We start from the raw sequence: 21,180 nt of genomic DNA, 5'->3' as shown, positions 1-21,180 counted from the left end.
ATCTCTTTACATAACAGAAATATCAAAGCATCAACAGCGCATCTTATACAGCGCGAGTTTTATTTTAGAGATTGGCAATAACATGTAGCATGATTAAAGAATAATTTTGCACAAAAAAATGAGGTTTTTCGTAAAGAGATAGCGAATATTTTTGAATAAAATATAATCTCTTAAAAATAAAATCTAATCTCGAGCTTCAAAAAATTTATCATTTCGTATTCGTAGTAGCATTTTGTGTTACGAAATATACAAGTCGACAAAAGTATGTTTTATATTCTGCTGTAAGTTACAATTTTTGACGACGTAAATTGAAAATTTCAATCGAAGATTATCTTTTTTCTTCCTTTATTAAAATAATTGTTTAACCTTCAATATTAAATATCTTAATAATCACAAATTAAAATTCTCTAAAAAAAATCCATATGAAATTAAACAAAAAAGATTATATTTTATTTTAGTTTTTTTATATATTTTTTTTTTATAAAAAAGTTTTATCTTCTCTCTCTGTAAGACCGCATTTATATATGCTAACATATATTTCTAGAAAAGTCTCGTGAAAACATCAACTTATGCTGATGTGTATTTTAAAAACAGCGTCAGCTTCAATATGACGTATGTATATCGGCTCTTCTTTCGTTCAATTTTTCTCGTGTAAACGAATAAAAATATCATAGTGCACGGGAAACAAAAACGAGGCGTGCTCTATTCGTAAAATTCCCTCGATAAAATATAAATATCCCAGCCCGTTCGTTTTTATAAATACTGTCGATTTAAATGTCATCTCATCATTCCCAAGATAAATCAATTCAAGGTTTCATTAAGATATACAAAATTATGTCAAAAATCGCATATATCTTTCTTGAATTACTATTTTTATAACCGGTTTTTTTTGTTTTTTTAAGACAATTCTTTCTTTTTACGCCAGTACAAAACAGTGCAAGTTTTATATTTCTGAGCCAAGGTTTTCACCCCTTTCACCCTCTTCCTTCCTATACATACATTCACAGAGACTGGAGAGGAATCAATTTTTATTGACTGTATTATTTTAATAACTTATTACAGTACTTTATTAAATGTTAAGTTACGGTTTTATCTAAATTTACAGTCACAGATTTTGTGTTTTCGCATTTTGTGTGAAGATGTGTTATCGCAGAAAGGTGTTATCGCGCGCGAAGATTTGTTTCAACATTATAATGCGATTTTGCGTGTATGTAAATACGTATCTGTATGCGTTTCGCTTTACATTTCACTGACGTAAAGGATCACTACGTGATCATGTAATGGAAGAATTTTTCCTCCGTTCCTCAAATATATATTACCAATGATAGTTTTTTCTTCTTTTCAACGGAGATACTAAATAAAGGTAAATTCACCGAGCGATTGTTTAACTGCAAATTATTAGTAAAGTTTGCGCGTATCAAAATGATGCAACACTTTGATAGATCGATACGAATTCGTAAACGAATGAGACAGCTTGTCGCGGCTAAATCGCGCGCGCGAAATGACATTTCACTCGCGTAAACACGGTACCACGCGGTCACACATCGAGGTCTGCAATATGCTAATGGAACGGCAGTCTTTCTTGCGCTTTCGTACAATTAGACACAGTCGCGAAGCGCCTTTATTCGATCCCTTCTCTATCGTCGCTTAATTACGATTATTAGAAAAATCGTGTATTTAAAGGCCTTTGTTCCGGTAACGGCTTTACCTTTTCGACGTACGCGTATAGATTCTTGGGCAAGCTTCCGATCATGTGGCTTGAGATCTGTGGTTCGTTGCTGTGGCTAATCGTAAATTTGTTGATGTTTCAGCGCACACAATAAAGCCGTAAAGAAAATAATTGTATTTTAAGAGAAAAATAAGCGAAGAAAGAGGAGAAAAGAGAAGGTGAAGGAGAGGAAAAAATTTGGCGCGAGCGCGTTTTATACATACATAATATATATATATATATAAGTAAAAATCGAGATGTGAGAGAGTAAAATGTATATGTTGAATGGAACAAAGAGATGTCGAGTAACATACTCAAAAATGGCATGGATTTTTGCAATGAAGAAAAGAGAGCGGAGAAACAAGAAGGAGAGAGAGAGAGAGAGAGAGAGAGAGAGAATAAAAGAGAGAGAAAGAGAGAGAGAGAGAGAGAGAGATTCTTTTTAGAGAGCAGTAAGTAAATACAAAATGCATTACTGCCATGGTTCTAAACATGGTGATAACATTGTGATATTAAAACTGTACACACGGTGATTCCGTGTAGCTGGAAATATAAACACCCCTAGCTCGATCGAGTCTCTCTCGGTAAGTCCGAAGGGGAAAGTTTCCAGCGCGGATTGACAGCGAGGCCGTGCCCGAACATGTATTGCGGGCGGGTCATCGTCCGGGGTATCTCGATCATTTCACCGTCCTTTGGCAGGTGGGGAGATTTACCGTGAAGAATACGTTGAGCTCGATTAATGACGCCAGTATGAGGAACACGGCATACATGCACAAGCAGGCGCGGCCCACTTTTCTATCGAGCTGAAACTTGTTGGAGGCAAACGCGATGTACAGCAACATCAGCGTCGACAGTAACGATATGGCGCTATATTCCAAACCACCGGAATTTATACTGATGTAATGCCTGCCAGGCTGCGTGGGTGAGAAAGACGACTTGATCAGCCAGGGTAGTCCGAGACATAGCAGTATATCGAACGTATTCGATCCTATAGAATTACTGATGCCCATCGAGCCATGTCCTGAGCAATAAAACGAATAAGAGGAGTTACAAAAGAGAAAAGAGATAGTGTAACTATTTTTGAGACTCTCATTGCTGTTTTTTTTTCATGAAATTCATTCTTTTCAGATTTCTACTAATCGCTCTCATTAAATCGACATCTGTTTCCAGTCTGAATTCAATCATTAATTTTCGTTCAATGTTTAACACAGCATATTAATTTGATAATTGCAGGTGGCAATATACCCTCGTTACGAAGAATTAATTTTACGTGTATATTTTTGTTATAGAACGCAGTATATAATTATGTATACCTTGTTTTGCGACAATCACACTCGATACAGCTTCGGGTACGCTGGTTCCTGCCGCGAGAAAAGTGATACCCATTACGGAATCTGGTATTTTGAGTGTATCGCCTGTGGAAAAAAAACAAAATTTGTGCAAGTTTAAAATTTATTTTTTGATTCTTGAAACTTTTCAATATTTTTGTATGCGCAATAACAATGTTTCGTCATTAAATTTTTCCTCGTCAATATCGAATCAATGTGTGTTGTCAATCTTTGACAAAAACTATATCGGATTATTTCTAATAAATCATTTCTAATAAAACAAACTTTTTCTCGTATACGATTTATTCGATTTGTTTATCGCTAAGCTGCAAATTAAATTTATGCTTCTACTTACCAATTATAGTGATCATCCACGCTACAACATAGCTAAGCGATCCAATCCATATGATGCACATCACGAACGTGATGGGAAACCAATTCTTGAATCGGGGTTTCTCGCAGTCGGGAATTGTGCACATGAATACCAGATGAATGGGCCATGTTGTGACCCAAGCGGTCTTTCTTAACCACCCAGCATGCGCTGGCCATACCAACAATTCGTACTCATAATCTGTCATACATGTTATGAAAATATTAAATTTAAAATAGATATTGCCTCGTCCGTGTTTTCCGAAAATTTTGAATTATTTATTTTATGTTATTTTATGTAAAATAACATAAAGTATACAAAATTTGAATAATAGCTTTATGATAGGTGTGTCAAATTTAATATTTGATGTTTTTAATCTCTTGATGACAGTTACTCGGAAAATTTCCATTCGCACATGCTTAATACTTTATACTTGACCTATCGAATGATTTTTGCTCGAAATAATATCGGAAAATATTATTATTGACAGATATATGATGGTATCAGTGATACAGTTGATAATGAAACAAATCGATCTGATTAGATTAGATTTTACTAGGAGAGTAAATATTTATTAATGTCATTTTTTCTATAACAAATATTTCATTTTAAAAAACTTTTATTCATAATATTATGAAAATTAAAAAAAAAAGAACGAACAGACTTACTAGGATCTGGATTCTCTTCCTGCGTTTTCGTCCCGCCATTTTGTAGCGGCACGTCGATAGTGGCTATTTGCTCCACATGATCCCCGGGTGATTGTAATTTGTCCGGTCTTGGTAAATGAATATCGCTAGAATCTGTAAAAAAACATGTTTTTCAAGCAAGTAAACATATTTTGTTGCAATGTCTGGATTACAAATTATAAAGACACGTAATATGTTTGCTCGCGCCTTCGAGTCGCAGGGATCTCGAAACATCAAGATATATTTCGTCTTCTTTGTTCAAACTTTATTCTTTTCAATTGTATGTGTAAAAATCTGATTAATTATTGAAAAAAAATTTTTTTTACGAAGATTTGATGAAAAATATCGTAAAATATTTTAAAAATAAAAATAAACATTGCTACAGAATTAAATGTTAGATTTTATTTACACTTATCGATTCATTTTAAAATAACTCACGAGAGTTTCTGTATCTGAAGACAATAATGTTTTAATTAAAGCTATAATGAAATAACTGCCGAAATTACTGCCTCACCTGTTGTAACTCGTCGACCATCCGAAGATATCTGGTCATCGTTTGTACGGAATCTTGTACATCGCTGGAACGATTTATCCCAATACATCACAGCGATATAAACAATATACAAGAGCACCAATGTTAATGCCTCGTACCATTCCACTCGTTCGTCGTGTATAATGCATATTAAAATGGCGACGGTGACACCGTAAGCGAGACAATCTCTGCTAACAGGCCACCAATCCAGTGGCACCACCTGCTTATGGGATTATTACAAATATAATTATAGTATATAATATTTCATTAATATAATGTATATCTGGAGGATATATATTTTCCATAAATATCATATCTGAATAACCGTTGTACGTATCTTATGTGTATTCGATGAGAAAAAAATTATCAGATAGAAATAAGATTTTGAAAAAACTTTAGACATTATATGTTTACCTTGAATTTAATTCAAACTGCAATTTATATGTACGCGAATACATTCTTAGTATATATTAAATATACTGTATATGCGTGTGTTTTCAAGAATATTGATTACATGTCGATATGACACATTTTTGAAAGTTTCTTGACGTGTTGATATAGATTCTTTGCCATTATCAATGTCAATTTTATATTTATTACATCTACTATATAAAATCTTATATTTATTACATCTATCGCGATAAAGTTTTCAATATTATTTGTTTATAATTATCTAAGCATAAAATAATATGATTGGCGATTTCATTTTATGCTTACATTAGATAATTATGAATGGATGAAGATATCGACGAAGAAAAATGGAAAATTAATTTTTTAATAAATTTTTAAATATATGATCGATATGTTACTTATTAATTGTTTAAAGAAAATTAAAAGATCTGTATACATATATATATGTGTGTGTGTATTTCTTCCAAAAATTATACAGAACATTTGGCAACCTACCATTCCCGCACCGATACCGCAGCAGGCTGGAACAGCTAGGATGTTGAATACTGCAGAACCTACTATCGTCCCGACACCAATGTCACCTTCCGTGATGAATGTTCCGATGGCATTCACGAATAATTCTGGAGCCGATGTCGCCGCCGCCATAAACGTCGCACCGGCTACGTCTTTTGACATCGAGAGTGCTAAAGTGAAACAATGTCAACTTTAATTTTTTTTACTTTCAACTTCTTTTTCACATACACATATACGTATACACGTATAAAGCTAACCATTACGAAAAATTTGGTAACAAATATTTTTCTTTCTGTCTATTGAAAAAGTAAAATAAAAAAATAATCAGAGATTTCTGCCAGAGATATCTCTAGTTCAATGTTAAATGAATAATCCCGAGATTTAGTATTATATGAAATGCATATAAATTAATCATTCTTTTTCTTAATGATAAGCATTATGTCTCGCATATGTTACATTTAACGATAAATCGCTGAAAGCTATTCCGAAGTACGTGTTTGTTTCAAGAAATGTCAAGCGAGGCCAGTTTCCAAATGAGAAACAATTACGGTAACCGATGAAGACGTGTCTGGCGCCCGCAGTGACGCAGATATGCTGCAGCATGGGCATTGATTCGACAGTCGCATATCTCGAGCGGGGGATTAGTAAGAGGTAAGAATGCCAGAATGATCAGTTTTGATCTAACGTAGATCTTTAGATTTGCTTATAGGATTGTGATTTGCAGCCAGCACTTTGGTTCAATAAATGTTTCTCTCGACATAGGATTAAGAGAAAAATATTTATAATACAACCCTCTTACCGTGACATATTTTTTCTACAGCAGGTACGAAGAATTTATCGCATACTACTGCTAAAGCGATAAATAAGTAAAGTGACACGATGACGTGTACGACAACGGCACCGCCTTGTCTCTCTTGCTCATCAAACAGGTCGTGTGGAAAATCTTCTATAGCCGGTGGCGTACAATTTATACCTAAAAATGTAAGTCGTCCCTTTAAAACAAAATACACATACAATACAGCACGATTGTTTAAATCTCAATTTCAAAATTTTCTTATAATTATTCATTCGTCGTCGATTTGTCTGAAATTTTTTCGAGAGAGTTTAAATTGATACACAAAATAGTTTTGTGCACGGGGCATTCTTTCTTTTCTAACAGAGAGAAATTTTATACTACGTCCGAATGCAATTGTCGCGTTCTACAGGGGGCATTGACTTACGACGGACGTGCCTTAATTTATTTCGATATCGTAAGCGTAATAAACGGTAATCTTACATAATCGGTAGAGGTAATAGAAAGATATTTCGTTCTCTTTTCTCAGTCGAATGCTAAAATTTCGAAAGATTCAAATTTTAAATCCTTTTTTACCCATACTTACCCATTTTCTTCTCCAAGTAATTTTTTTTTTTTCGAGAAGAAAAACTTTTGCAGGAAGAAATTTTATCCTGCAATCTCAATTTAAAAATGATATCGCGAAGAATCCTGTCGCTCGCAATCTACGATTTTCGCCGCACCCTGTATCATTCCCGGCGATCGCATAATACGACGATTCCGGATGTACCGCACCTAGGGCACACTCGTATCCGACGAAATGCGTTTTTATCGTTGTGTAATACGCAAAGCGCGTACGTACAAAACTGTATAGTGAGTGCTAATTAAATCGCGGAATACCTTCGTTCCTATTTACAGGTCGCAGCGCGACTAAATACTCCTAGACGAAAATGCATTGCATTCTCCGATTTTTGACAATTCGACCGTTCTTTCGTCATATTTCTCTTGTGCATTCCGTTATGCTACATTCGCGTGATGTTACGTCAATTACGTGTTTGCTACTTTAATGTAAAGCAGAAGCTTTTCCTCGAAGCTTCGCAACCGTTTGTGGCTTTAATACGATAAGAGCGGAGGGAGGAGCTTAAAGTTAACTATTATCTTTTTAGAGTCGGCGGCTCATTCTGGCGCTAAAAGGGAGTAGAGTTGTGATGACGACGACGACGACAACGACGATGACGATGACGAGGAGATAGATCGACGGTTACGAAATCGGTATATGAGCAGCACGTACATTGACTCGCCGAATAGACAAACGTTCCCGCTCGAAACGACGCGGAATGTCACGCATGCATCGGACACACGAACGATACGACGGTGTGCGATGTCCAAATCGGATCGTGTGGTGGTAAGATAACGATACGCCACAAGTAGGAAACGTCTCGTTACCGTTCGTCATTACTTCAATTTTATGGAACCGTCGTGTCGTGCCGAATTCTTTGGCAAACAAGCAAGAGCCGCGAGGGAGAGCGAGGGAGGGACATGGTCCGTCTGCAATATACGTGCGATTGATCGAGCAACACGCTCTCGTGTCCAATTTTCAAAGGCGAATTCCTTAACGTTTATATCGAAATACGAGACACATTTATTTTGCCATTGAACTTGTTGATAATTATCAAATATTCTTTTAAGTATAGATAAAAAATGTTTAGATTTTAATATTAATATATATTTTCAGATGTATCTAACTAAACTTGATGTTAAAGAGATTTTCTTCATATTAAAAGTATATTAAAAATGTATTACATACATTAATTGTGTATATGTACATACATCAATATTTGAGTTAGCTTCAATTTAACTCTAATGATGTGTCCTTCTAATTAGAATTTTTCATGTATATTTGGACTTCCTTGGCAAGCTGACAAATTTTACCAATCATATTAATTTATTTCACGGTTATTTTATCATGTAATTTGTTCATAATTGAGAATCAAAAGCAATTATTCATCAATTAGCCAATAAAAGAACGGTAAATTATTAAAAAGCACGCTACTAAATGATAATTATAAATATAGCAAATTAAGACACATCGCAAAAGTCGTTTATAGTAAGAAAATATATGAAACTTATCACTTATCTATCTGATTATTATCGGATTACTGTATATTATATAATGCCCAATTTAAATTATCTCTTGAAAGATTAATTATTAGTGGTACATATATGTTCGTACTGGATTAACTAATTGCCGCCATCGTCATTTAAAACGACATCGCGACACTGGAGTCTTTCTCGCGTTTTTATATTTTACACTTTTATGTTTTATATAATTTCTCTCTCTCTCCCTCTCTCTCTCTCTCTCTCGTATTTTACCCCGTGAGTGGGAGACACACGAAAATACGATCGGGCGCGCGCGTATTGGTGCCTCTTACAGGTTTCATACCGCTATGTGACTGGATGTGACTTCCTACCGATTAAGCAACCTAAAGAAGTTAAATTGCTCTCATTCAACTTGGCAGAACAGATGCCATTCATGTCTAATGTACGTCGTATAAACGTAGATATATCACGGACGACTCAACGACTCGGGTACTCCGGCGATTCGTTCGGTCGGAAGGGCGCGGTGCGAGACCGTCGCCGGTTGCCGGCAGACGGTAGCCGATGGATAACACAGTTTAATGAAAAAAAAGAAAAAAAGAAAAAACAAGGGATAATTAATCCTAGTCTCCTTTACTATTTGCTTCGCGGCGATTACCGTATATTGGATTCACCATGTAATCATCAATTTAACATTGGATTCGTATGAATCATGAAAACATCTTCTATATACTATACTACGAATTTTTACAAAAATTCGAAATAAAGTCTATTTTAAAAAATATACTATATAAATTTAAACACAAATTCAAAAATTTTTTTTATCTTGATATTTGCAATACTGAATTTTATTATTTTTAATTTGTCTTCACATATCAGAGATTTATATTCAACAATTTATATAAATATTTAAATTTGAATGAACAATCGAAAAATATTTGATAGAATTTCTCCTGAATATTGAATTTTATCATTTTTAATTTGTCTTCACATATCGAAGAGATTTATATTCAACAATTTATATAAATATTTAAATTTAAATGTGCAATCGAAAAATATTTGATTGAATTTTTCTTGAGTACTGAAATTTTCTAGCAATATATTTAATTTGTTTAATAAATAATAAAATTGTTTTTTTCGCCTTACATAAATAAATTATTAATATGATAAAATATTAGAATAATTTTATGATTCTAATATAAAATAATTTAATTGTAAATTGTGTCAAAATTGTGAATAGAACATCTGTAAAAATGTTAAAATGTTACATCAAGAATGCTAGGGAAAATAATTACATATATATATATATATATATATATATATATATAAAATTATAAAATAAACACTAAATTATACTTTTATTAATATATACCGCTTATTAATACTCAATAAAAGTATAATTTAATGTTTTTTTCGATTGTAAAATAACGTAGAATATTAAATTAATAAAATTTACAGGCAAATCTAATAAAATCAAACTAATCAAATGTGTCAAAATTCGGCGATAATTTAAATCTGAAAAACATAATTTTGAAAGAAAAGTAAAGCACCTAATAAATGTCGCTCATGTGTCGTTTTTCACATTTAAATTATTGCCGAATTCTGAATTTTGATTAGGTTGATTTTATTAGACACTGCCTATAAATTCTATCAAATTAATATGCTACATTATTTCCACAATCGGGGAAAAATATTGAATTATGCTTTTATTGAGTATTAATAAACGTTATATATATATATATATATATATATATATATATATAATTTTCAAACTAGTCACTGCAATTTTAAATAATCTCGAAAAAATTGAAGATTAATCCGATTTGAGAGAGAGAGGGAGAGAGAGAGAGGGGGAGAGAGAGAAAGAATGTTTTCACGAGACATACACTCGATTGAAAGTAAAAGATCTATTCTATAATCAATTGCAAACGGTCAAGATTTAAACCTATCGTAACATAAAAAAGTTTTTCTCTCCCATGGAATAATAATAAATTTAAAAAAGTTTTCTTTTTTTATTTAACATGAAATGCAAGATTGCTCATAAAATGTAACTTTTCCTCTAAACTATGATTTATTTATTTTATATGTAAATTTGCCTGAACACGTGATTGATAATAATCATGACAAGTGAGTGACAAAGGACGACACGATGCGTTAGGATAATAAAAGACGAATGAGCGTAATTTTCATTAATTGTCATTAATCTTATCTCATAATTGACGATGTTTAATTATCTTTAGATCGCTTCAAGTCACCCATGTTATCTCGTCTCAAGATTCTTACCGGTTAACTTTAATTAACGCTTCACCATCCCCTGCGTTGTTCTTATTAAAGGTCAACGTAACTGCCCGCAACGAAAGCGGATGCTTCGTCTAACGCGAGTATAGTGTAGAGGTAAACTTCTACGTCTACATCGCATGTGGCTGTTAATATGCCATTGATAAAGATCTTCGGTCGAGATCTCGGCTTAAAAGATGTCTAGAGAGAACGTTTGGAAGAAATTGACAACTTCTCTTTTAGATATTTGAATAGAGTAATTAATTTTATCATCGCTTCTCAATTGTGTAAGTGATTTGATGTATCTTTAACAGAAGATGACAATTTTTAATCATATTGATAGCATTTCATATATCCGGACTGTCGAGAACTTATCTTTGCACCTTAGTCAGGATATAATTATCTTGTTAACGACAAGGATAGTCTATTAGTACGTTAACGTGTTCAATCTATAATGTATTAATAAATTAAATATGAAATGCGAGTTTTGTTGGCGATATTAAAATTTTGTCGTGCTACGCTATATGTGACATTTTAATATAAGCAAAATGTACTGTAGTAGCTTGTGCACGCAGAAAGTTATTCATCTCCCTACATCTAGCACTGCTTTTTAAGCATGTTAAAAAAGAGCTCTTAAGATAATAAGAAATGTTATATTCGGGATATGATATTTTATTTATTTATAATACGTAAACAAATTCATTTGAGAATCGTAATTATTCCACATTATGTGTGACTTTTAAATTGAATAATAAATTGTTTGTGAGTTTATGAATAAATAATTAAAAGAATATTATATAATGAAAGAAAAACAATATACATATGAGAAAATATTTTATCTGTAAAAAATATTTATTTTTTAAAATATATGTATGTATTTGAAAATGCCATTTGTTTTCACAAATGCATTGGTTAAAACTAGACCGTTAATTTTATAGTTTGCAACTTATGAAAAAAAAATTTATTATACATGTGTCTGAATGTATATATCTAACTCGAACTTATGTAAGGATTCTCTTTTTTTCTCTTTCGCAGATTCACAAATTTGTGATATACATAAATACATAATTTTTGTTTGTAGACAAGTAATATGTATAACGATTATTTGAAGATGTAGAACTCTATTATTTATATAAGCAAAATAATATCAAAATTCTAGAAGAAAGAAAGTGGAAAAAGAAAAGTAAGAAAGGAGTACTTTTGCGGATAATTATTCTCAAATTAAACGAAATTGAACAAAATGAAAAAAAGTCTTTAACTTTAAATGTGAAATATCTCTTCAAGCAGTATGATTATTAAGGTGCAACGAAAGAGAGAAAAATCAGAGGGAAGAGGCAAATAAATAATTTCGGTAGAGAGAGGCGAAAAAAGAAAAGAAGAAGCAAATTTCACATTTATAATGTCTAAAGATTTCCTACTGATTTTATATATAATGTCACGAATATTGCAAACGCTATAAAGGATTTGTATAATTTGTTTCAGGGAACACTTTCTTCACCATCGGTCGCTGTTTATCGCGATAAAAATAATTGACACCAAACCAACGCGTACAACGAAACATATCCTACCGTATTCGCACATTCCCCGTTTTCACAAGGTAACTCTTGCATTCGCGGAGAAACGCAAAGTGTCAAGTAAACAGGCCAATCAAAAGCACTTTATATATAAAAGCACGTATTTTTTCCGACCCTTTTTTTCGGCTCTCCAATTTTTTCCGCTCATCTCGTCGCCTGTTTCCGTTTCTCCTAATCGACATATTTCCCCGTGCACGGTTCACACCATCCTCTCTTCGAAACTGTTTCGAAACACGGTCGCGGTCTCGGTGATATTATTGAAAATAAGATTCAAACACACCTCCTCCTAGGTCAGTCGTATCCATGTTGTCAATCCCGTTGTCACACACATACTACATTAACATCTACTCCGAAGTCCGACATCGTTTGTTGGAATCGCCCCTCCCTCTATCTCTTCTCTCGCACGTAGCGCCTGTTGCTAAATTGTACCGCATGTAGCTTTAAGTCCGCAGAGTTCCGAAATTTACAGTGAAACAACGATACATATTGTAACATTATGCATCATCTCCAAACAATCGCGATATCGATGCTTTGTCAGCGAAAAAAAATAGATAAATTTTAATAAAATTTTGCACAAGTTTTAAAATAAAATTTTACAACTAGACGCTCATTTTCACAAATTTCTGAGACATGTATGCTAGAAGGAAAAATATTTAAAAACACTATTAGCGATTAACAGATCGACATTCTTAGCAGCCTTAATAATTTTTCACGCGATTATAAATCTCAATATGAAAATGTAATGTTAAAATAATTAATTACTATTGCATAATTTATAATTTTTTTTTAATTCGAAAGAGATTTCCTCTTACCAAATTTCTTTTAAAAATTTTGAAAGAAAACTTATCACAATAGAGGACTCTTATCGAGTAATTATTATTATTTTCATAATGATCATAATAAAATAATAAACATTAGTTTCTTTTAATTAATAAAATAGATGTGCAAGTGATCTCTCCTTCTAGCTAAGAACTAAGGCTTAAAACCAGTTAAAGTAGAGTCTTCTGTCAAGTTTATACCATGTTATGCATACTCATACACAAGCGTGCATCAATTTGCCTAGTACAGACGCACTAAACCGCTCTGCTGTCTACGTTGATAGCATGTGTCTCTACATCTGCATCGATGCATCTTGTTTCGGAATTAATGCATGCATTAACATAAGCAATATTCACATAATTGCAAATTTTTTTTGCAATTATGTGAATATTGCTTATGTTAATCATGATTCAACTATCAGCGTGTCACATTTTAATAAAAATATTTATATTTAATATAGGATTTAATTTTAATAATAAAAATAATTAAAAAGATATGTTTATTTTAATTTTTAATAAAATAAACTTTGCATCAATTTGATTTGAAAATATTCTAAATTTAACAATTATCACAAATAATTTACTGCTAGTGTACTTAATTCTCAAATAATATTATCTTTAATACTTAAGATTAAAGATTTGCATATATATATATATATATATATATATATATATATATATATATATATATACATTCTATAATTTTTATCATAAAAATATACAAAGGTCAAAATGTTTTTCAATCTGTTTCAATTTAATTGCATAACTTGACTCTTCATAACTGTTGACATTTTAGTGTCATAAAAAATGTTTCCAAACAGATATGAGAAAGCTTAGACATGAGATGAGATTTTTCTAATCAGATTGAAAAATTTGTGTGATTCATCTCAATCTCAAAAATATGGATCATTTATAATACGTAATATCAAATCATACATTGTACAATACATTTAAAATAAATAAATAAATTTTTATTGGTCGAAATATGCAAGTATCAACACATAAGACTCAAGATTCAAGATAGCTTTCCTATAACGTGATGAGATGATAAACTTAAAATGGGAAGTAATGATGTAAATTCGTCGGGAATATAAATCGCTGTATAAATCTAACAACTCTAAATAAATTGACGCTGAAATGGAAAGATTCGAGGGATGGAAATACATGTTTGTGTCCATGAAAATCAGAAATTTTCCGCGTGCTTAAAACGAAGGGACAGACGATTACTTTGCGTAGTATCTTATCAATATCACTTAAGTAAGTGCGATAAGTCTTTCACGAATGAAAAATATAAACGTGTGGTCGAACTCTAAGTATCGGATAAACGGCAGATAATCATTGCGTGTCGCATCGCGTCGCAAAAACGTCAAGAGACCAATCACTTTGCATATTTCGCTTTGTAAAAATCACCCGAAAAATCACCCTCGTCGCACGTTCTTACATAACGAAGAATGGTATGGCGGCACAGACAGACGGTCGGATACCGGATATTTCTCGTTATTACTATACCAGCTACGTACTTTTTTTACATCAGTATAATGGGACTGTTCTCTGACAGTTCGTCTACAATCGGCTACGAAACGAATTGGCGTGAGTATATAGAGTATAATACAAATATTTTTCTCCTTTCTTACGCATTTTAGAATGAATGAGAAATTCTATTTTGACATTGTCGTCGGAATAAAATGTTTTTCTAGAGAATCCAATTTCTCATTTTTTTCCTTCACATTTTTGCTTAAAATGGTTGCGATGCTATTTTTCTAGAAGGACGTAAATTGCTACAGGCGAGCGAGTTGAAACAACAAGGGAACGATAGTTACAACTGCACGCCGCCGGCAATCAAAGAATTCCCGCCCGACGGATTTACGCGGGAGCAAAGACAGGCAGGATTTATAATAATCCACTTCGTCATCGCTATCTATCTGTTTTTATTACTTGCTATTGTCTGCGACGATTATTTCGTTCCCTCTATTAAGAAAATTTGCGAGCGTGAGTACATATAACTGAAGGACTACTGTCCAGACTTGACCGTATTTTCACGTATAATGAACATATCCTGTTGTATTTTATATTAATATTATTATTTTTTGTTCGGTTTTTCGCCTTCTCTCTTCATCTTTCGCACGAGAAAACAAAGCTGTTAAAATAAAACGAACGAAATCTCTTGGCAGGTCTTAATGTCACCGAGGATGTGGCTGGTGCGACCGTGATGGCGGCTGCGAGTTCGAGTCCGGAATTGTTCATCAACGCCATTGGTACCTTCGTGACGGAAGGTGATTTGGGAGTAGGCGCTATCGTCGGTTCCGCGGTATTCAATATATTAGCAGTACCTGCGTGTTGCGCATTATTTGCGAATAAAGTACGTGTGTGTTGTATACATTTTCATGCAATTTTGCGATTCTTTCTCTATCCTTCTTCTTGTACACTTAATCCTTATCGTATCTATAGGTGCTAAATTTGGAATGGTGGCCCGTGTCGCGCGATACGCTGGCATACGCTGTGACGGTTCTCCTCTTGATCTTGACTCTGCGAGATGAACGTATCGAGTGGTACGAGGCGCTCATCCTCATCACTTGTTATATTCTGTATATAACAGGTAATATATTAGTGTATATATTAGTGTTATAATAAATTTCGGAAAGAACGTAAATTAAAATTTCTTTTTATACACAAATCTGGAAAATTACGGATTTTCAATGTTGCCCCAAATTCAAACTATATTTTAGTTATTTTGTTAATTTGTTTTAAAAAAGATGATATTTTTATAGATTTAGATAGGGCGAGATTTTTTTTGACAAAATGAGTTTTAATAGCAAGTAACTAATCGAATTGTTTGCCGCGATTACAATATACTACAATATAGAATAATTAATAATCAAAATTATAAATTTAATAATAAAAATAATCGCTCATGCTTTTCAGCAATGTGTTTCAATCGTCGTATCAATAATTTCATAAATCGAGTAACATCTAAAAGGAAAAAATATAAAAATATCTGCGAAGAGAGCCCTCTACTTCTATCAAATAGTAAGACATCTGTAATACAATTGATTGTTATCGCCTCTGCAAAAATAAGTGAATTAAAAGAAATTGATACAATTTTATTCTGTGGAATTACAAATTTTTAATCTTTAGAAGTTAGAGATTGTACTCCTGATATTCATTAATTTCTCTTCTCAATAAAAAATATTGCTTGATGTATAAAGTGAATATAAAAGAATCGGCAAAAATATATTTAAAGTCTAATTTCGTAGATTAAGAAAAAAAAATTTAATCTCACAGAATAAATTCCTGTGTGTGTCAATTTATTTTAAACCACACATCTCTTTGCAGGGATTGCATACGCGGTAATTTACTCGTAAGAAATGTAATTTCACTATCTTTCATTTTGAAATCTAACAGACTTGGTCAAAGAAACGGAGATTTGTGGATTTTCAAGTTCGAGTGAGCCGGACGAATCACGTATGTACATACCACAAGACGATATAAGCGATAATATTCTACAATAATGTATATAAGGCTGTAATATTATTTCACCCTCTTAACATTTTCATACAATCTTGTTACGATATACATATATACATGCTGAAAAGTTATACTTATGAAATAGACGGAGATCAGTAATGTAAAATATACATTAAATATTTTCTCTTTTAGTCGATATAGTAAACATGATGTCTTGGCCGAATTCAACATGCCAGAAAATGTGGTGGATAATCACTTGGCCCATTAATCTAATATTACTCATCACTATTCCCGATTGTAGAAGAAGCAAATTACGATTCTTATATCCCTTTACGTTTCTTATGTGTGTAATATGGATCGCGACTGCATCCTACATTATTGGATGGGTCATTACTGTTATCGGTAAGTCATCTCATACTGCTTCTTCATTGTATGAATATATTAAATATATATTTAATTGTATGAATATATTAAATATATATTTAATATATATTTTATTTAAATCGCTCCATCACAATAAAGATTTCACGAAATATATTTAAAATGTTGAAGTATGAAATTTGTGCTTTATGTAATAACGTGTTACATTAAAACATTAAAAGGATAGTGTGTTTGTGTAGAAATGTGTGTAAAAATTTCCTAAACATCTTTCAGATGTTTGTATTATTTAAAGTGATCCATATCACGTTTATGTATGTTTCAGGTAATACTTTTAGAATTCCTGATTCTATTATGGGCTTGACGTTTCTCGCTGCGGGAATGAGCGTACCTGAAGCAGTTTCAAGTGTTATCGTTACAAATCAAGGTATTCTGACTCTATTAAATTATAACGTTAGAAATATATGGAGATTTCTTTATATCTTGTCCTATATTTTATGTATAAGAATACTTACTATTATATAAGAATACTTTGTATATGAATACTAAAAATCCTTTACAGGTCTCGGAGCTATGGGAATAAGTAATTCGATCGGATCAAACGTATTTGATATATTATTGTGTCTCGGATTGCCATGGTTTATCAAATCTACGCTATTGCCGAAAATACCCGGGCAATATTACGTTCAGATCAATTCTCAAGGATTAGTTTACAGTTCTGTATCTCTCTTTTCTACGTTAATCGTCTTATATGGAGCTTTACTTATTAACAGATTTAAATTAAATCGAACAGTCGGGATTATCTGTTTTGTAATGTACATCGTATTTTTGGTATTCGCATCCGTTATAGAACTCAATACATTCTTTATCGTTAATTTACCGATATGTATCGAGTAGAAAATATATCAATCTTATTCATATGTAATATTTATATTTTGTAAATATCTATGTGAATCTATATGCACACATTTTACTTAAAACGTTTGTACAATTTTTGTATAAAAATCAAAAACATATATATATCTGAATATGAAAGTTGTATAAAAGTTTTAATTAATGTATCAAATTAAAAAAAAGGTATACTATAAGTAAAATAGTATACCACAAGTTTATCTATATTACATATATTTATAAAAATAAGAATATAGAATAATATTCATAAAAATTAAGTCATAAAGATGACAATTATATTCATAAAAATGATAATTATATATATATAATATAATCAAATATTTATATACTTATTCTTATTACTTTCTATCTTTTATATATTTAAATCATTAATAGCAATCTAATTCTTTAGACAAGTCTGTTTATATATTACTATGTGTACATACATGTACACACACATATATATACATATAGAGATATATTCATCAGTTTTATTGGGAAAATGTCACATTTTTAAAACGTAGATTGCAATATACATATATAAATATATCGTAATTCTCGAATATTATAAATGAAATAAGAAAGATATAAAATAGTCCCATTATCAAAAATATACTTGATCATTATAAATATAATTATTGTCGACACATGTATACATACAATATATATATATGCGTACATATATGTAATGTTTTTATTAGCAAATAAAGACTTCAATTATTTATTTCTTTGAAACATACAACTATAAATTGCATAAAATTATAAACGTATAAATGATATTTTTTTAAATTTATTTTATAAATTTATAAACTTTTAGCTTATACTGTTTAAGATAATTGACCACAATCTACTATCATAATTTTTTGATATGTTTTACCAGTTGAAGAACCATAACTTTCAATTTTTTTTACAATGTCCATTCCTTCGATAACATTGCCAAATACGACGTGTTTATTGTCCAGCCAAGGCGTTTTTATAGTAGTGATGAAAAATTGTGAGCCATTTGTGTTTGGACCAGAATTTGCCATCGATAATATACCTCCTCCAGTATGTTTGAGTTCAAAACTTTCATCTTCGAATTTTTCACCATAAATTGATTTACCACCTGTACCATTGTGATGAGTAAAATCACCACCTTGACACATGAAATTGGGAATAACACGATGAAAATAACTTCCTTTATAACTGTAGCCTTTTTCTCCTGTGCATAGCGCACGAAAATTTTCTGCTGTCTTTGGTACAACATCAGGACGTAATTGTATTATAATTTGTCCCAATGGCTTATCATCTGCAGATATGTCAAAGTACACTCGTGGTAAATTCATTGTATTGAAATTCTCGCCAGAGTACTTGAGATTGGATATAATAATGATAATGAAAATTATATTGCAGCTGGAATGTAAGAGCTGAAAACCAAACTTATTTAAATAGAATTATCTAATTACGCTAATATTTTCTTTATAACACTTGTCTACTATCGTGCAATTTTTATTTACTTACATATTTACAGTGGATTTATTTAAAGCAATTAAAAATTTTAAAAATTGATTCCTATCCACAACTTCATTCCAAATTCAATAAGATTGAAATACTTGTTTGGAATTTCCGTTTCTTTTTTTATATATATGAAATTAATTCGTTGTCTTTTTCACCTTCTCTTTTATCTCTTAGGATATTTATCTCTTTAGGAACACAATACAGTCTCTATATTTTCTTGTTGGAGCATGTGTTATTTGGGCAAGATTTTTTTGAACTGTTTTACACGTGATTGATAAACTACACGACTTTTGTTGTTTTGAAATTTCTAACATCATCAACGTCATCTACAGTCTTGTATTTCAAACCGAAATATCGAGTGCGTTCAAAAATTCTACTCATGATAAAAATAACGCTTAACTGACCAATCGGGAGAAAGAAATTCTCTTGTCCCGATTAGCCATTAAACGATACTTTACCCACGAATAGGATTCCCGAACATACCTAATATGACGTCATAACCCGCTAGATTTGAATAAATTTATCACTGACATGCAATAATATACAATAATATATGGTGCCTTGTCGTGAAAAAAATTAAATTTTTCTAATCTCCTTCTTTATAGAGAGAGAGAAAGAGAGAGAGAGAGAGAAAGAAAATATCGAAATTAATTTTCACATTTTAATAACACATGTATAGAATGAAAATATATATATTATTAATAAAATCGCATCATTTTCATAGAAACGTTGTGACGTGACATACACCATTTATTTTGATATAATTCTTGCATATATTCTGATATACATTATATTATAGTTTTTTTTAAACATTTTTATATTTGAAAATACTTTATGAAAAAATTTATACAAGTTTTCGTATAGAAAAATTGTTTCATGATTGCGATTTTAGATAACTTTCTACAAAAACTCTCATATTTCTCTAGTTTTTTTTATGAATTACGTGATCGATATATCTGAAAATAATTGCCGTTACATATAATCGCGAAAATATTGCCCAATCTATCGAATCATAGATGATTCCAAAGATTTCGAACCTGTACGATTACATAATTTGAACGATAGATACATACATTTATTACATATATATACACGTATGAATGTGTCCCAAATTGTCAACGATATCTATGTAGAAATATTAATTATGTAACGATCGCGCGGAGGAAGAGGAAGAATGAGTTGTGCACTATACGAAAAAACAAAAAACAGGACAATAAAGCCGTCAGAGTCAAACAATCCGCTCGTTTTGAAAACGCTGACACAGATTAAATTTCGATGAATATACACATACCTCATGAGCCGTGATATATTTGCAGATTGATTTAATAAACGTGAATCTCTCGTCCATCCTCGCGCTTCCACGTACACAAAGAGAAGAGGAGAATTCGGAAATAAACGGCGCCGTTTTTAGCGCCAAAAAAGGCGCCAATGTATGAATACGCGCCAATAGGTATACTAACCGTGCTAATACATATATGTTTCAACAGATTTGAGAAGAAAAAGATTAAAGTTGTATAAATAGAAATAATTTTTTTCCATGAAACTCATAATGACACCATTATAACGTCACCTAAAAAGTCATTTTAGAAAAATCATAATGATCTCATTTGATATACTTTTGGCAATGTTCGGTGACTTATTTTTGATATTAAACAATTCTAGCGAACTCTGTTGGAGAATATATATACCTCGCGTATGAAAGAAGAATCAATCATAATAATATCATTTTTTATATACATTACGCAATTACTTGTTTATTTAAATATTTATATATACTTTAATTATTATATTTAAGCAATATAATCTTTTTAAAATTATATAATGCGATTATTATTGAACTTAAAAATGTATGATTCTTTTTGT

At 31.6% G+C, this 21,180-nt stretch overlaps 3 protein-coding genes and 1 long non-coding RNA gene across 10 annotated transcripts; 2 read left to right on the top strand and 2 right to left on the bottom strand.

The window, feature by feature from the left end:
- Window positions 1-888: 888 nt before the first annotated feature.
- LOC105251984 (sodium/potassium/calcium exchanger 4) lies at window positions 889-12,977 on the bottom strand. Of its 4 annotated transcripts, none has more exons than XM_025410308.1 (8): window positions 12,549-12,977; window positions 6,348-6,521; window positions 5,531-5,718; window positions 4,607-4,844; window positions 4,075-4,206; window positions 3,392-3,616; window positions 3,022-3,123; window positions 889-2,729 (listed from the first exon to the last, which is right to left on the bottom strand). In XM_025410308.1, exons 1-8 carry the CDS (start codon window positions 12,571-12,573, stop codon window positions 2,386-2,388), a joined length of 1,428 nt encoding a protein of 475 aa, XP_025266093.1. In that variant the 5' UTR covers window positions 12,574-12,977; the 3' UTR covers window positions 889-2,385. The 4 variants fall into 4 exon arrangements, with proteins under 4 accessions (XP_025266093.1, XP_025266087.1, XP_011257437.1 ...); XM_025410302.1 differs by having other exon boundaries at window positions 4,607-4,847; window positions 12,549-12,976; XM_011259135.3 differs by having other exon boundaries at window positions 3,392-3,607; window positions 12,549-12,975.
- Window positions 5,871-7,994, top strand: LOC105251983. Its single transcript, XR_003123056.1, has 3 exons — window positions 5,871-6,199; window positions 6,369-6,529; window positions 7,487-7,994. It is a non-coding gene; the product is annotated as an uncharacterized LOC105251983 (long non-coding RNA).
- A 1,441-nt stretch (window positions 12,978-14,418) lies between the features above and the next one.
- On the top strand, window positions 14,419-17,919 carry LOC105251982 (sodium/potassium/calcium exchanger 4). Of its 2 annotated transcripts, none has more exons than XM_011259133.3 (9): window positions 14,419-14,676; window positions 14,854-15,075; window positions 15,258-15,445; window positions 15,535-15,682; window positions 16,009-16,113; window positions 16,489-16,548; window positions 16,744-16,953; window positions 17,255-17,356; window positions 17,492-17,919. In XM_011259133.3, exons 1-9 carry the CDS (start codon window positions 14,538-14,540, stop codon window positions 17,824-17,826), a joined length of 1,509 nt encoding a protein of 502 aa, XP_011257435.1. In that variant the 5' UTR covers window positions 14,419-14,537; the 3' UTR covers window positions 17,827-17,919. The 2 variants fall into 2 exon arrangements, with proteins under 2 accessions (XP_011257435.1, XP_011257434.1); XM_011259132.3 differs by having other exon boundaries at window positions 14,851-15,075.
- LOC105251981 (peptidyl-prolyl cis-trans isomerase) lies at window positions 15,441-20,775 on the bottom strand. 3 transcript variants are annotated; one of them, XM_025410339.1, is made up of 4 exons: window positions 20,609-20,695; window positions 20,391-20,503; window positions 19,321-19,502; window positions 18,642-19,226 (listed from the first exon to the last, which is right to left on the bottom strand). In XM_025410339.1, the coding sequence occupies exon 4, from the start codon at window positions 19,143-19,145 to the stop codon at window positions 18,648-18,650; it is 498 nt and encodes a 165-aa protein (XP_025266124.1). In that variant the 5' UTR covers window positions 19,146-19,226; window positions 19,321-19,502; window positions 20,391-20,503; window positions 20,609-20,695; the 3' UTR covers window positions 18,642-18,647. The 3 variants fall into 3 exon arrangements, 2 of the variants coding, with proteins under 2 accessions (XP_025266124.1, XP_019883311.1); XR_003123051.1 differs by lacking the exons at window positions 18,642-19,226; window positions 19,321-19,502; window positions 20,391-20,503 and adding an exon at window positions 15,441-15,669 and having other exon boundaries at window positions 20,609-20,775; XM_020027752.2 differs by lacking the exons at window positions 20,391-20,503; window positions 20,609-20,695 and having other exon boundaries at window positions 19,321-19,839.
- Window positions 20,776-21,180: the final 405 nt, after the last annotated feature.

Source organism: Camponotus floridanus, unplaced genomic scaffold, assembly GCF_003227725.1.
Source record: "Camponotus floridanus strain SB8 unplaced genomic scaffold, Cflo_v7.5 scaffold102, whole genome shotgun sequence".
NCBI lineage: Eukaryota > Metazoa > Arthropoda > Insecta > Hymenoptera > Formicidae > Camponotus > Camponotus floridanus.
This window is presented reverse-complemented; position numbering and strand designations above follow the sequence as displayed.

What these genes read in the sequence shown, in the direction of transcription:
- LOC105251984 (XM_025410302.1), bottom strand. Translation starts at nt 12,573, where the DNA reads ATGGATACGACTGACCTAGGAGGAG. An exon ending in TGTAGAAAAAATATGTCACG is followed by an intron (nt 5,719 to 6,347) that starts GTAAGAGGGTTG and finishes GTTTCACTTTAG; the next exon opens with CACTCTCGATGTCAAAAGAC. An exon ending in GCGGTATCGGTGCGGGAATG is followed by an intron (nt 4,848 to 5,530) that starts GTAGGTTGCCAA and finishes TAATCCCATAAG; the next exon opens with CAGGTGGTGCCACTGGATTG.
- LOC105251982 (XM_011259132.3), top strand. Translation starts at nt 14,538, where the DNA reads ATGGTATGGCGGCACAGACAGACGGTCGGATACCGGATATTTCTCGTT. An exon ending in CGGCTACGAAACGAATTGGC is followed by an intron (nt 14,677 to 14,850) that starts GTGAGTATATAG and finishes CTATTTTTCTAG; the next exon opens with AAGGACGTAAATTGCTACAG. An exon ending in CCCTCTACTTCTATCAAATA is followed by an intron (nt 16,114 to 16,488) that starts GTAAGACATCTG and finishes GAAATCTAACAG; the next exon opens with ACTTGGTCAAAGAAACGGAG.
- LOC105251981 (XM_025410339.1), bottom strand. Translation starts at nt 19,145, where the DNA reads ATGAATTTACCACGAGTGTACTTTGACATATCTGCAGATGATAAGCCA.